This window comes from Histomonas meleagridis (genome assembly GCF_020186115.1).
Source record: "Histomonas meleagridis strain 2922-C6/04-10x chromosome Unknown contig_31, whole genome shotgun sequence".
NCBI lineage: Eukaryota > Parabasalia > Tritrichomonadida > Dientamoebidae > Histomonas > Histomonas meleagridis.
In genome coordinates, this window is record NW_027150860.1 from 175,241 (window position 1) to 188,506 (window position 13,266).

General features: G+C 26.4%; 2 protein-coding genes across 2 annotated transcripts; one reads left to right on the top strand and one right to left on the bottom strand.

The window, feature by feature from the left end:
* Positions 1 to 5: 5 nt before the first annotated feature.
* Positions 6 to 1,229, top strand: GO595_005054 (uncharacterized protein; the record flags this gene model as incomplete). The annotated part of the gene is made up of 1 exon (XM_067918254.1): positions 6 to 1,229. The coding sequence occupies one exon, from the start codon at positions 6 to 8 to the stop codon at positions 1,227 to 1,229; it is 1,224 nt and encodes a 407-aa protein (XP_067774826.1).
* A 278-nt stretch (positions 1,230 to 1,507) lies between these two features.
* Positions 1,508 to 2,572, bottom strand: GO595_005055 (ribonuclease III; the record flags this gene model as incomplete). Its single annotated transcript, XM_067918256.1, has 1 exon — positions 1,508 to 2,572. The coding sequence occupies one exon, from the start codon at positions 2,570 to 2,572 to the stop codon at positions 1,508 to 1,510; it is 1,065 nt and encodes a 354-aa protein (XP_067774827.1).
* Between the last annotated feature and the right edge of the window lie 10,694 nt (positions 2,573 to 13,266).

A 13,266-nucleotide genomic window follows, 5' to 3' on the forward strand; every position in this document is an offset into this window, starting at 1 on the left:
GCAAAATGAGTAAAGCAATTTTCGTAAGAAATCTTCCTCCAAACGCTACAATTCAACAAATAAAAGAAGCTTTTTCTCCATTTGGAGAAATATCACTCATTTACCTTTGTACTGATTTTTACAAGGATATACTTTATAACTTTAATTCATGTTTTATTCATTTTGTAGAACAATTACCAGTAGAGTTTTTTGCTGAAAATGAAGTTGATGTTATGATTGATGATTATTTTTTAGAGATATTATCAATTAAAGATTCGGCCACTGATACAACTGCTGTAATTCTTGGAATACCAGAAGGCCTTAATGAATCTGAGCTATTATGCTTACTTCATCTAGAACCTATTTCAAACGATTCTTCAGATTCAGAAGTCACTTTCTTCAAACCTGGAAGAAATAATGCTCTTGGTTATGCACTTGTAAGAATTAATGATCCTAATGAATATAAAACTTTTATCTCTATTAATACAGAAGTTATTTGGAATAATCATAAAATTGCAATTCATCCACATCCAACCTCAAATCAATTTTCATGTGTTGTTAGTCTTTCCCCACATCTTCAATCATATGCAAAACTCCGTAATATTGAAAAATTTCAAGATTTTACAATTCATACTCCAAAACAAGATTTCAAAGTTTCTTCAATAATTTTTGCATCATCATCTAAACTTGTATATGAGTTCTTTAGACATAATCCACCAATTCATGAATACAACATTAAAACAGAATATCCAGACTCATTCGATTTCAATGTTATAATTGATGCGATTTACGGTTTGCCGATAGCGCTTAATGAAACGAATGCGCGTTTTGTTCATGATATCGCATCTGAATTAAAAATGGAAGATTTAATGATTTATACAGGTTCAATAGCATATGAACAATTAACTCTTCAGTCTGCATTTGAGTTGTGTAATGAATTACATGAAAAAAATATTAACTATGATTATGTGATTGATTTCATCGCGTCACATTTCTCTGAGATTTTAAATGAGAAATTACTCGATAATTTCAAAATGTTAAATCCAGAAGTAATTAAAAAAATCGCTAAAAGTCCACCCGTTCAAAGAATGGAAGAAAAAGAATATATGGAACTGTTTGGTGACGCGGTTGAAAATAATATGTTGAACATAAGCGATATTGCAAGTATGGAAAACAAAGATATTAATATTAATGAAAACAGAGAAATGTTATTAGAAAATTTGGACCACCCCAAAACAATTTATTCCTGAGCCGATCATTTTGAATTCAATATAAACTTTTTCAATAAAATTTTCATCTTCAAATCTAAAAATATTTTTTTTTATACAAAATCATAACTGAAAATAACGAAATAAGACGCCACAAGTTACATTTTATTTTAATTTGATGTTTACTCGAAGAATTTTTGGAAACTTTGACAAAGGAAAGAATCCGTTTAACGATAGAAAAATCGCCGATAAATTTGCATTGAAAACTCTATCGTTTGCTTCATTCGTTAAATCCAAAAGTAAATTTTCATCCAATTTTATTAAATATTTCCCCATATTTCATTCAGTTTTTCATCATCAAACGACATAATTTCACTTTCCAATGACCTGTAAGCGAATTTTTTCGCTTCATTATAACCACCATCCAAATAGATTGCTGCAACAATTGCTTCATAAATATCAGCCCAAATCTTAGAATTTTGAACAAGCTCGCCAGCAACAGCATTTATGAAGGCACCCAAACCCATTTGCTTGGTAAATTTGGCTAAAGTTATATTACGAACTAAATAAGTTTGAAGATGTGTTAGCTCATTTTCATTTAATTTCGGGAAATGATTACAAACAAACTCCGCAGCAATTAAAAAAAGAATTGAGTCGCCAAAAAACTCATACCGCTCATAGTTGGCCTGAGATGAACATGATCTTGTTGTAAGTGCCATGCAAATATGTTTTTTATCTTTGAATTGATACCCAATACGACGCTCGACCTCATTTATTGGATTACATTGTTGATATGATGGAATTGGTTGCATCATTGGATTGAATTGAATTGATTGAATTTGTTGATTTGAAAAACCTTGATTCATTGGATGACTAGGAAGGAACTGTTGGGGATGCTGAGGTGGAATGGGTTGGTTCATTTGATTCACGAAATTTGGTTGATTTTGTTGATTTGCAAATGATCCTTGATTTGGTATATTTAAAATAATGGGCTGATTTAAGCCAACGTTGCTTCCTGGTTGAATCAATTGATTAATATTTGGTTCATTATTAATTGGAAAAACTTGCTGGTTTGCTTGATTAAGAAATATTTGTTGTTGTTGAAATGGAAGCACTTGCTGCACCGGCTGATTTCGAAAAACGGCTTGTTCATGATACATATTTGGACCAAATCTTTGTTGATTTGGAATTTCTTGTTGTACCTGCTGCAATGGAATTGCTGAGTGTACAGTTTCATCTGTTTGCTGTATTTGAATGTCTTGGTTCAAGCTTTGCTGGTTTGTTATTTCTTGAATTATACTTTGTTTTCTAGGAATACCATGTTGATGCTTTTGTTGAAAAGCGCTTTGAGAGTTTTCTTTTTTTCCAATAAATGTTTGGTTCATTTGAATTGGTGAAACTTGAAGTTCCTCAAAAGACTTTTACCAGGTTATATATAACAAACTTGCCAGTATTCATCATGAAAATATTTAAAATTCTAGCAAAATGACTTATTAATTTTTTAATCATTTAAATTATATATTTTTTCATTTTATCTTGAAGAAATGAAGATATTTTTGTTTGAATTTATGTCAAAAAAAATGTATATTTCTCTTTTTGAATCAATTATGATCGTGCTTCAAATGGCAAAAAACATTTCTAACAATATAAAAGTGCTTTAATATACAGTACCGAACACGAAAATCTGTCCATCGGCCGATTTTAACCGATGTTTTCTCAGAAAAAATTCTTGGTAATTTGAAATTTGGAGGGTTAATTACTGTTTTTCGAAAATGGATCTATTAAAGAATGAAAACACAAATTTGCGATCGTTTGAATTAAGAACATGTTTGCTTTTTTCTGAACACATAATACTTATATCACTCTTCGTTTAGAATATAAATTAAACATTTCTGGTTGATATTTTTTGAGATACATATTCGATTGCAACATAAAAAAGATTGATTAAACTCCAATTATTCAAATAAAATTTGGAAATATTATATAAAACAGAAAATAAAAAATATGATCATTTTTAATATTCAAATCAGTTTCATCTTTATTAAGAAACATTTCTATAAATATCAATGGCTTTCCTTTGACATGCATTTATAAGAGGTATATTAAATTAATAATAAAAAATCCGTATTTTAAGTTAGAACAATAAATTTTTCATTTTAACGTTACAATGTATATATAAATATCTTGTGAATTCGGGCCAGTTCCTTCTTGATTGAGAAGTAAACGAATATTTTTTTTTGCAAGAAAAATCGAATTACACAGATTCATAGAAAACTGTTTGAAATAATTAAATGAAATACCAAATATCTAATTTAAATTAAAAGTTGAAAAATTTAATATCAAATGAAACATATAAATATTCTTTGCATTTATATCGATTCACTTTTGTTTAAAAGCGGCAAACCAACAATTCTAAATAAACTGTTCTCATGCATTAAACAATGGTGTATTAAATAATATGATGTAATTCCAAATATTACTTTGATATATGATTAATTTTAAAATTGAAATTAATTCCATAATTATCGCGAATATTTAAATCAATTCATTCATATGAAAGAAGAGATTCAATATTAATATAATCAACTAAGGCTGCTACATTAAGCGTACAAGCTAGAAAAGGTAATTACAAAACTTGATGAATGCTTTCAATATCCATGGCCAACAACTACATTTACATCAACAAAATCATTTACTAAATCGAATACTTTCAGAATATCAAATTATTTTACACTTACTATGTCGAATACATTTTCTAATTCAGATTCATTTACTAAATCAAATATTTTTAGAGAAACAATTCTTGTAAATTCAGGATTGCATTCACTAACATTAACACATTCTTTATACATTATTCGAACATTAACTGTTATCAACTCATTTTTATCAAATACATTATCATTTACTTTAATATTATCAAGTTATACTTTTATTTTCACTGAAATTATATATTATGAATACACAATATATCAATATTCATCATATTATTCTTATTATTATAATTTCTTTGATGCAATTATTCAAACTGAGTCACAAAATTCTAATATTTCAAAAAGTGTTTTCGTTGGTATTACATGTGGATCAGTTATAATTCTTCTTTTGATTATAGGAATTATAATTTTTATTACTCGACGAAGTAAAAAACAAATTTCATCTCAAAGTTCTAATAAAAAACGATGAATTTTCTTCATCAGATGGAAAAGGAAAAACTGAATTCATTGACAAAGAATTTAATAATACTCTCAATAACGAAAATGATCAATGGATATAATTTGCTATAAAATTTGTTTCATAAAATGATAAAGTTCAAAAATACAGAGTTCCACTTTTTGACTACTGCAAAACCCGTTTAAAATAAAAAACGATAGAATTCAAACATTTTTCTGCCCACAAAACCGCAATCTTTCAATTTTTGAATTAAAATATATCGCCCAAAAAACACATCACAAAAATGAAAAATTACCTGAAACCTGAAGATATCGAATTCTTGATTTCTCCTCCTCTAAATGGTCTTGATCCAGAAGTTATTCAATATGTACAAAATATGAAAATTAGAAATCAACTTTTTCATATTCAGCATATAAATAAGTACCTTAATGAGTTATATCAAGTGTACCCGAACGGTAACCCTACTTTGTTTTTTGTTGCACATGAGATGAGTTCAAATGATATTGACAAATTATTTGAAAATCTTAAAAACCCTGATTTTATTGTTAAACTTCAAGGCGAAGCCCAGATGTTAGGAATATGTTCTTAAATAGTCATTTCTAAAAGAAAAATATTGTACTTCTCTAACATTTTTTTAATTTAAATTAAAAGAGAAAACCTAAATTTTTTATCTTTAAATTTTCTGAAGGGACATACTCAAGGTCTGAATCTCTACTAAAACCGTCATGAAAAATGTAAACTGTTCAAAACCTTTCAAAAAGTGTCTTTCAGGAAGTTAAGTACCGTTCAAGGAATTAAAAAAGTTTCATGATGATGACTGAAAGCGCACAGACCCTTGACGCAGAAAATGAAGCAAATAATGCATCAATTAAAAGCCAATCTACATATATGCAAAAGTTGATTTCTTTAGAACAGATCATAATTAATCTTACAGAAAAAAACTTTGAAATTTCTGTTGCAAAAACAATGAATTTATTTGATAAAGATTTTCCTTGTACATTTAATCGTTGTATAATTGTTTTAGTTTATTCAGCATTTTCATCTCAAAGAGAATCAATCCAAAGATATTTAAATTATTTGCAAGAAATTCAATCTAAAGAAGAAGCAATTATTCACAACAATCCAAAAATAATTGAAATTTTTACTAATTATATATCAGAATTTAATACACAAGAGACATATTATATCATTGAAAAAATGATTGAAAAAGAAATAATTAATATAAATATTACCAAAAACTTTAATACTAATTATTTTTCACATTATAAAACTGAAGATGAAAACAAGAAAAACGAATATAAAGATCCATTCAATGAAGAATTTAAAAAATAATTATGAAAAATTAGCAAAGAATGATTGGGAACTTCATAAGCAATTCGTTAAAGAAGGAGTTAATCCGAATGAAATATCAAAAATCATTCGAAATGATGATATAGAGAAACTTCAAGAAATATCATCACAAGAAGATTTTGATTTTAATCAAATCATTAAACCATCACTTTATGAAAGATATTCATTTATTAACAATGAAAATGTTACATTAATTGATTTTGCAGCATTTTTTGGAGCAATTCAATGTTTTAAATATTTATTAATGAATAATGCAAAAGTCGAAAACACAGGTAAATATGCAATCGCAGGTGGAAATCTTGAAATTATTTATTTATGTGAACAAAATCATTCAACATTTGACGATGTTTATGAAATAGCAATTAAATTTCATCGAAATGATATCTTTAAATATATTTATGAAAACAAAATCGAAAAATTAGATCAAAACAATCAACAACATTTATTAACATATGTAATTACAAACAAAAATTCCATTTAAAAATTTTGGATATTATATTAGTAACACGCAAACATTAACTGATATTAAATTCCAAGAACAAATTTATCAATGTATTAATATTGGTAATTATGAAATTCTTTCATTTTTAGAAGAAGAAATCAAATTTGATGAATATATAATTAATGTATCAGCGAAAACATGTAATTTATATCTTGTCGAATATTTTCTTGAACATAATCAAATTCCGAAAAACATTTAAGTTTTTGCATCAGAATCAGGAAATATTGAACTTGTTCAATATATTATTAAACAAGAAGGGATTGATATTAATGCTAAAAATATTAATTTGTTTGTATTAAAATATGTTTTAACGTTTTGATATTTTGAAATAATATTTGGAATTTTATTAAATTATTTAGAACATCATTAATGATAGCAACTATAAAAGGTTATATAGGAATTGTTCAATTTCTTATAGAACAAGAAGGAATTAACTTAAAATTAAAAGATATTCGTATGCATTACACAAAATCGATATTAAAAATTTTGGGTTTTAAAAAATAATTTGGAATTTAATTATTAAATTTGATACCGCACTTTTATTGGCTTCGCAATATGATCAAACTGAAATATTTAAAATACTTCTTAAGAAAGAAGAAAACATTAATAATAAGAACATTGTTTCTGTTTATTTTATGTTTATCACAATAAATTGATATTTTAAATATGTATTAGGTAATTATTCTTGTTATTTAAATCATTATTATATTTCGAAATAGAAAAAAATCACATCGAAATGGTTAAATTACTTCTTGAACAAGAAAAAATTGATATTAATGTTAAAGATGTTTATTTATTTTATTTAATATATATTTCAACAATTTACAATTTAAAAATAATATTTGGTATTTAATTAAATTATTTAAGACTCCACTTATTTTAGCAGTTTTAAATAGATATCTTGAAATAGTTAAGTTACTTCTTGAACAAAAAGGGATTAACATTAATGCTAAAGATATTTAATCATTTTTCCTTATATTATTAATAATATTTTAAAATTCTAAAATAATATTTGGAAATAATATAAAATATTTAATGCAGCACTTAATTATGCAATTTTAAATGAATATTTTGAAATATTTATGTTACTTCTTGAGCAAAAAGATATTGACATTAATGTTAGAGGAATTTATATGTTTTATTTCGTGTTTGTTTCAATAGTTTCATATTCCAAAAGAATTTTTGGAAATTATTCAAATTATTCGAGGCACCTCTATATATAGCATTTAAAAAAAGTTATACCGAAATAATCAATTTACTTCTTCAACAAGTAAGAATTGATGTTAATGTTTCAGATATATATTTATTTTATTCGATATTCATTTTAAAATCCTGATATAATAAAATAATATTTGGAAATTATTTAAAATATTTCAAACAGCACTTATTTTGGCATCTTCAAATGGTAATATAGAAATGGTTAAATTACTTCTTGAACAAGAAGGAATTGATATTAATGCTAAAAATATTTATTTGTTTTATTTAAAAATTATTTTAATAATTTTATATTTCAAAATAATATTTGGAAATTATTTAAATTATCTAATACAGCACTTATTTTAGCATCTTGGAATGGTCATACAGAAATATTTAAATTACTTCTTAAACAAGAAGGAATTGATATTAATACTAAAGATATTTATTTCTTTTATTTGAAATTTATTTTAATAATTTTCTATTTCAAAATAATATTTGAAAATTATTTATATTATTTGAAACAGCACTTATGATTGCATCTTCAAAAGGTCATACAGAAATAGTTAAATTACTTCTTGGAAAGGAAGGAATTGATATTAATGCTAAAAATATTTATTTGTTTTATTTAGAATTTATTATAATAATTTTGGATTTCAAAATAATATTTGAAGATTGTTCAAAATATCTAAAACAGCACTTATGTATGCAACTCAAAATGATCACAAAGAAATAGTTAAATTATTAAGTTCTCAAATATAAAAATTCTAGAAATGATTTATACGTAAATACCTTTTTTAAAAAGTTTGCGCATATAAAATTAATATTCTGTCACAATTTGAATGAAATGCAGATAAAATATCATTTAAATGTATTGTTTGTTTGCAAAATGGAAAATTGGTTACGACACAAAACGCCCTTGCGGTTTTTGAACAATAGGGGATATGAAAGGAAACAAATGGCATTTCAATATCATGTTTGAAAATAGTAAAGATAAAAAGGTCGATTTTTTTTATTATTGGCTCAAATAATTCTTTTATCGTTAAAAAACAAAATATGAATCTTTTGGTGTACGAATAATAAAAACAAGAAACCATGATTCTATATGTATATTTAGCAATGCCATTGAAGGGGTTAACTTTGTTAGATTACACAAAAGCGAGTTCAACAGTGATCAAACACATGAGAACAGATTTTGAAAAAATTATTGAAATGATGGCACTTTTTACGAAGAAAATTTAAATGGTTTATTATTCTAAATTGTGAGGTTTATTTATTTCATTTTGTGAAAACAACATTCAGAAAATTTGTAATAACTTTTTCATACATATACACTCAAAATATAAATAAAATTTTAGGAATCATTTAAGAATATATGGCTTCTATTTACAGTACCGTACACGAAAATCTGTCCATCGGCCGGAAATTTCTGTCCAAAAAATAACCGTCATATATGAATAACCGCTGCAAGCCGAAAAAAATGTCCATCGGCCGGAAATTTCTGTCCAAAAAATAACCGTTGTTTAGAGCAAACGGCCGCGAGCCGAAAAATCTCTCCATCGGCCGGAAATTTCTGAACACGAAATGACCGGCATTTAAAGTAAACGGCCGCGAGCCGAAAAAATTGTCCATTAGCCGGAAATTTCTGTCCAAAGCCTTTTTCGGCTAAAACGGTTTTGACGCGAGCCGAAAAAAACTGTCCATCGGCCGGAAATTTCTGTCCACTTCAATTAGGAAATAAAATATCTTAATTTTACCTTATTTATTTTTATAAATATAATTGATCATAAATTAATGTTATTCATTGCTTATATTGAGTCTTAGGAAAAGATAATTTTAAAAAATTCTCTATTTTTATGCTTTTCCAATTTTATTTGCTAAAAATGGGGTGGTTAGAGCTTTTTGAATAGTTTATATAAAAATAAATAAATGATGCTCTCACTCAATAAAATTTTTACCTATGAAAATCAAGTGATTTTGCTATATATATATAGGAGAAATGAAATATGATTGGCGGCCGTTAATAATAGTAAATAATCTAAGATAAAATATAATTAAAAATAGTGAGCTGGGCTTCAAACAGTTAGATAATAAATAAAATATCTTCTCTCCCATGTATGTTACTCGTTATATTAGGTGGTGCATGCACCCATGGTCTACGCCATGGGTGGAAAATAATTTTAGCATTGTAACTGAATATAATTTAATTTTTTGTTTCAGAATAAACAAAATTAGATTATGTGTTGACATATTTTGATTAAGGTACGCATAACATTCTAAAAAATGAGGAAAAAAAATACATGTAACATTCACTCGAATATAAACACAAGATATATATTGAAAAAGTCATTTTGTGTGACTCAGAAAAATGACTTTTTCAATGATCAAAATATGCCAACACATAACTTTTTAATTTTCGATTATCTCACTTTTTTCGAAAAATAAATAAATAAACTATAACTGCACTTGCATTAGTGATAATTAAACAAACTTCGATAATAACACATATATGAAATAAAAAAAATTCGGTTAGAATGATTTATTATTCATCATTCAGATTCTTCTTTCAACCTATAGATGACAATTTTGCTTCTTATGGATGAAAGCAAACTTTCATTGCATTTTATTCTTTTAGATGTGATTGGTTGACCATTTTTGCACACTTCAAGAATAGCCATCCATTTAGCGTAAAATCTTTCTGATTTTTTATCCGTGAACTTGATTTCTGCTTTCGCCCATCTTTTTTTGATCTCATTATCCAGTGTATCATTAAAAATGAAAGCTGTAGAATCAAAGTTTGCCATTTCCGTTTTTTGAAAGCCAAAATATGCTTCAACGACCTCACACACACACACACAGCGCTATGTGAGCTTCGTGCTACGCACTCGCTCCCACCCGCGCTACATAAAAGAAAGCATTAACGATAGAGGATGATTGAAAATTAGGATTAACGGTCGAGTTTAAAATAAGCATGTGCGAAAAATCTAACTATAACTTGTAACGTAACGTTACCTGTAACTTTGACATTTTAAAAAAAAGAAGAAGAATAAATAACATGAGATGCAAAAACCAAGGTTACGTTACGTTACAGGTTATAAATTAAGTCTAGTTTTAAAGTAGTAATTTGATTTTTTAATGCAACTAAAAAGATGTCAGAAGTTACAATCGACATAAACGACAAATTCTGTTTAATGGACATTAGAAAAAATAAAAACTATGATTTAAACGGAGATGACGCAATAATCGATTTAAAGAAATGTTTCTTAGCCTGCGATTCAACACCTGAAGTATTTATGTTTAAAGATTATGACGCAGTGAATGATTATGTTAAAGTAAGTTACACATCAGAAAACGTTGCAAAACAAAAGCTAAAAAAAATAATTATTGGCAAAAGAACTGAAGGAAACAAAACAAAAAATGTTTCCGCCTGGGATTTATATTTAGAAAATACAAAAATATTCACGGTGAAGGCATTAAAATTTTATTCCGAAGACCCTCAAATTTTTTCTTACTTTAGAGGTTATGATTATAAAAAGCTTGATAAAGTAAAAACATAAATTATACAACCGTTTTTAGATCATGTGAGAGAAGTAATAGCAAATGGTAATGAAGAAATTTATAGATATATTCTAATTTGGATCGCAAGCATTCTTCAAAAACCAAATTTCAAAACTGGAGTTGCTTTAGTTATATTAGGAAATCAAGGAACAGGAAAAAATACATTCTTTACAGATGTAATATGCAAATTAATGGCGAGATACGCAAATGAAAATGTTACGAATATAGAATCAGTAGTCGGTAAATTCAATGCAACATTGGAAAACAAAAAATTACTGGTTTTAAATGAACTACAAAGTATTGATACTAATAAATTTTTAAATTCCGATGCATTAAAATCTATTATAACAGATAAAACAATAAATATAAATCAAAAGAATGAACCGATGAGAGAAACAGAAAATGTTGCTAATTTTATAATGGTATCAAATAATGATGTTCCAATAAAGATTGAAAGTTATGATAGAAGATATGTTGTAACAAAAACAAGTGATAAGCATTTACAAGATTTTGATTATTTCTCAAAACTTGCTGATTCATTCACGCCTGAATTTTATAAAAATTTATTTACATTCTTTATGTTAATGGATGTGTCGAAAGTAAATTTAAGAGTATTACCAAACACAGAAGCAAAAGAAAATATTAAAGAAGCTTCAATGTCAAGTTATGAAATTTTCGCTAGAGACAATTACGAAAAAATCAAAAACATAACAGGTCCTGATTTATTTAATTTATATTGTGATTTTGTTGAAAAAAATAAATTCAACAGTTGCAGTTCAAGGACTTTTATTGCAAATATGAAAAAATTCACTGGAAATGCTTCTGCAAAAAGGATTGATGGAAAAGTATTTAAAGTGTATAATTTATTACCAGAAGTTTATGAAAGATTTGAAAAATATCACAAAAAATTAGAAGAACAAATAGTTGATGATGAAGTTGATGATGATGCTTTATGAATATGTTTATTTTGAAGCATTTCCAGTGAATTTTTTCATATTTGCAATAAAAGTCCTTGAACTGCAACTGTTGAATTTATTTTTTTCAACAAAATCACAATATAAATTAAATAAATCAGGACCTGTTATGTTTTTGATTTTTTCGTAATTGTCTCTAGCGAATATCTCATAACTTGACATTGAAGCTTCTTTTATATTTTCTTTTGCTTCACTGTTCGGAATTCTTCTTAAATTTACTTTCGACACATCCATTAACATGAAAAATGTAAATAAATTTTCATAAAATTCAGGTGTAAATGAATCAGCAAGTTTTGAGAAATAATCAAAATCTTGTAAATGCTTATCACTTGTTTTTGTTACAACATATCTTCTATCATAACTTTCAATCTTTATTGGAACATCATTATTCGATACCATTATAAAATTCGCAACATTTTCTGTTTCTCTCATCGGTTCATTCTTTTTGATTTATATTTATTGTTTTATCTGTTATAATAGATTTTAATGCATCGGAATTTAAAAATTTATTAGTATCAATACTTTGTAGTTCATTTAAAACCAGTAATTTTTTGTTTTCCAATGTTGCATTGAATTTGCCAACTACTGATTCTATATTCGTAACGTTTTCATTTGCGTATCTCGCCATTAATTTGCATATTACATCTGTAAAGAATGTATTTTTTCCTGTTCCTTGATTTCCCTAATATAACTAAAAGCAACTCCAGTTTTGAAATTTGGTTTTTGAAGAATGCTTGCGATCCAAATTAGAATATATCTATAAATTTCTTCATTACCATTTGCTATTACTTCTCTGACGTGATCTAAAAACGGTTGTATAATTTCTGTTTTTACTTTATCAAGCTTTTTATAATCATAACCTCTAAAGTAAGACTTTTGTTTTGCAACGTTTTCTGATGTGTAACTTACTTTAACATAATCATTCACTGCGTCATAATCTTTAAACATAAATACTTCAGGTGTTGAATCACATACTAAAAAACATTTCTTTAAATCATTTATTGCTTCATCTCCGTTTAAATCATAGTTTTTATTTTTTCTAATGTCCATTAAACAGAATTTGTCGTTTATGTCGATTGTAACTTCTGACATCTTTTTAGTTGCATTAAAAAATCAAATTACTACTTTAAAAACTAGACTTAATTTATAACCTGTAACGTAACGTAACCTTGGTTTTTGCATCTCATGTTCTTTATTCTTCTTCTTTTTTCCAAAATGTCAAAGTTACAGGTAACGTTACGTTACAAGTTATAGTTAGATTTTTCGCACATGCTTATTTTAAACTCGACCGTTAATCCTAATTTTCAATCATCCTCTCGTCGTTAATGCTTTC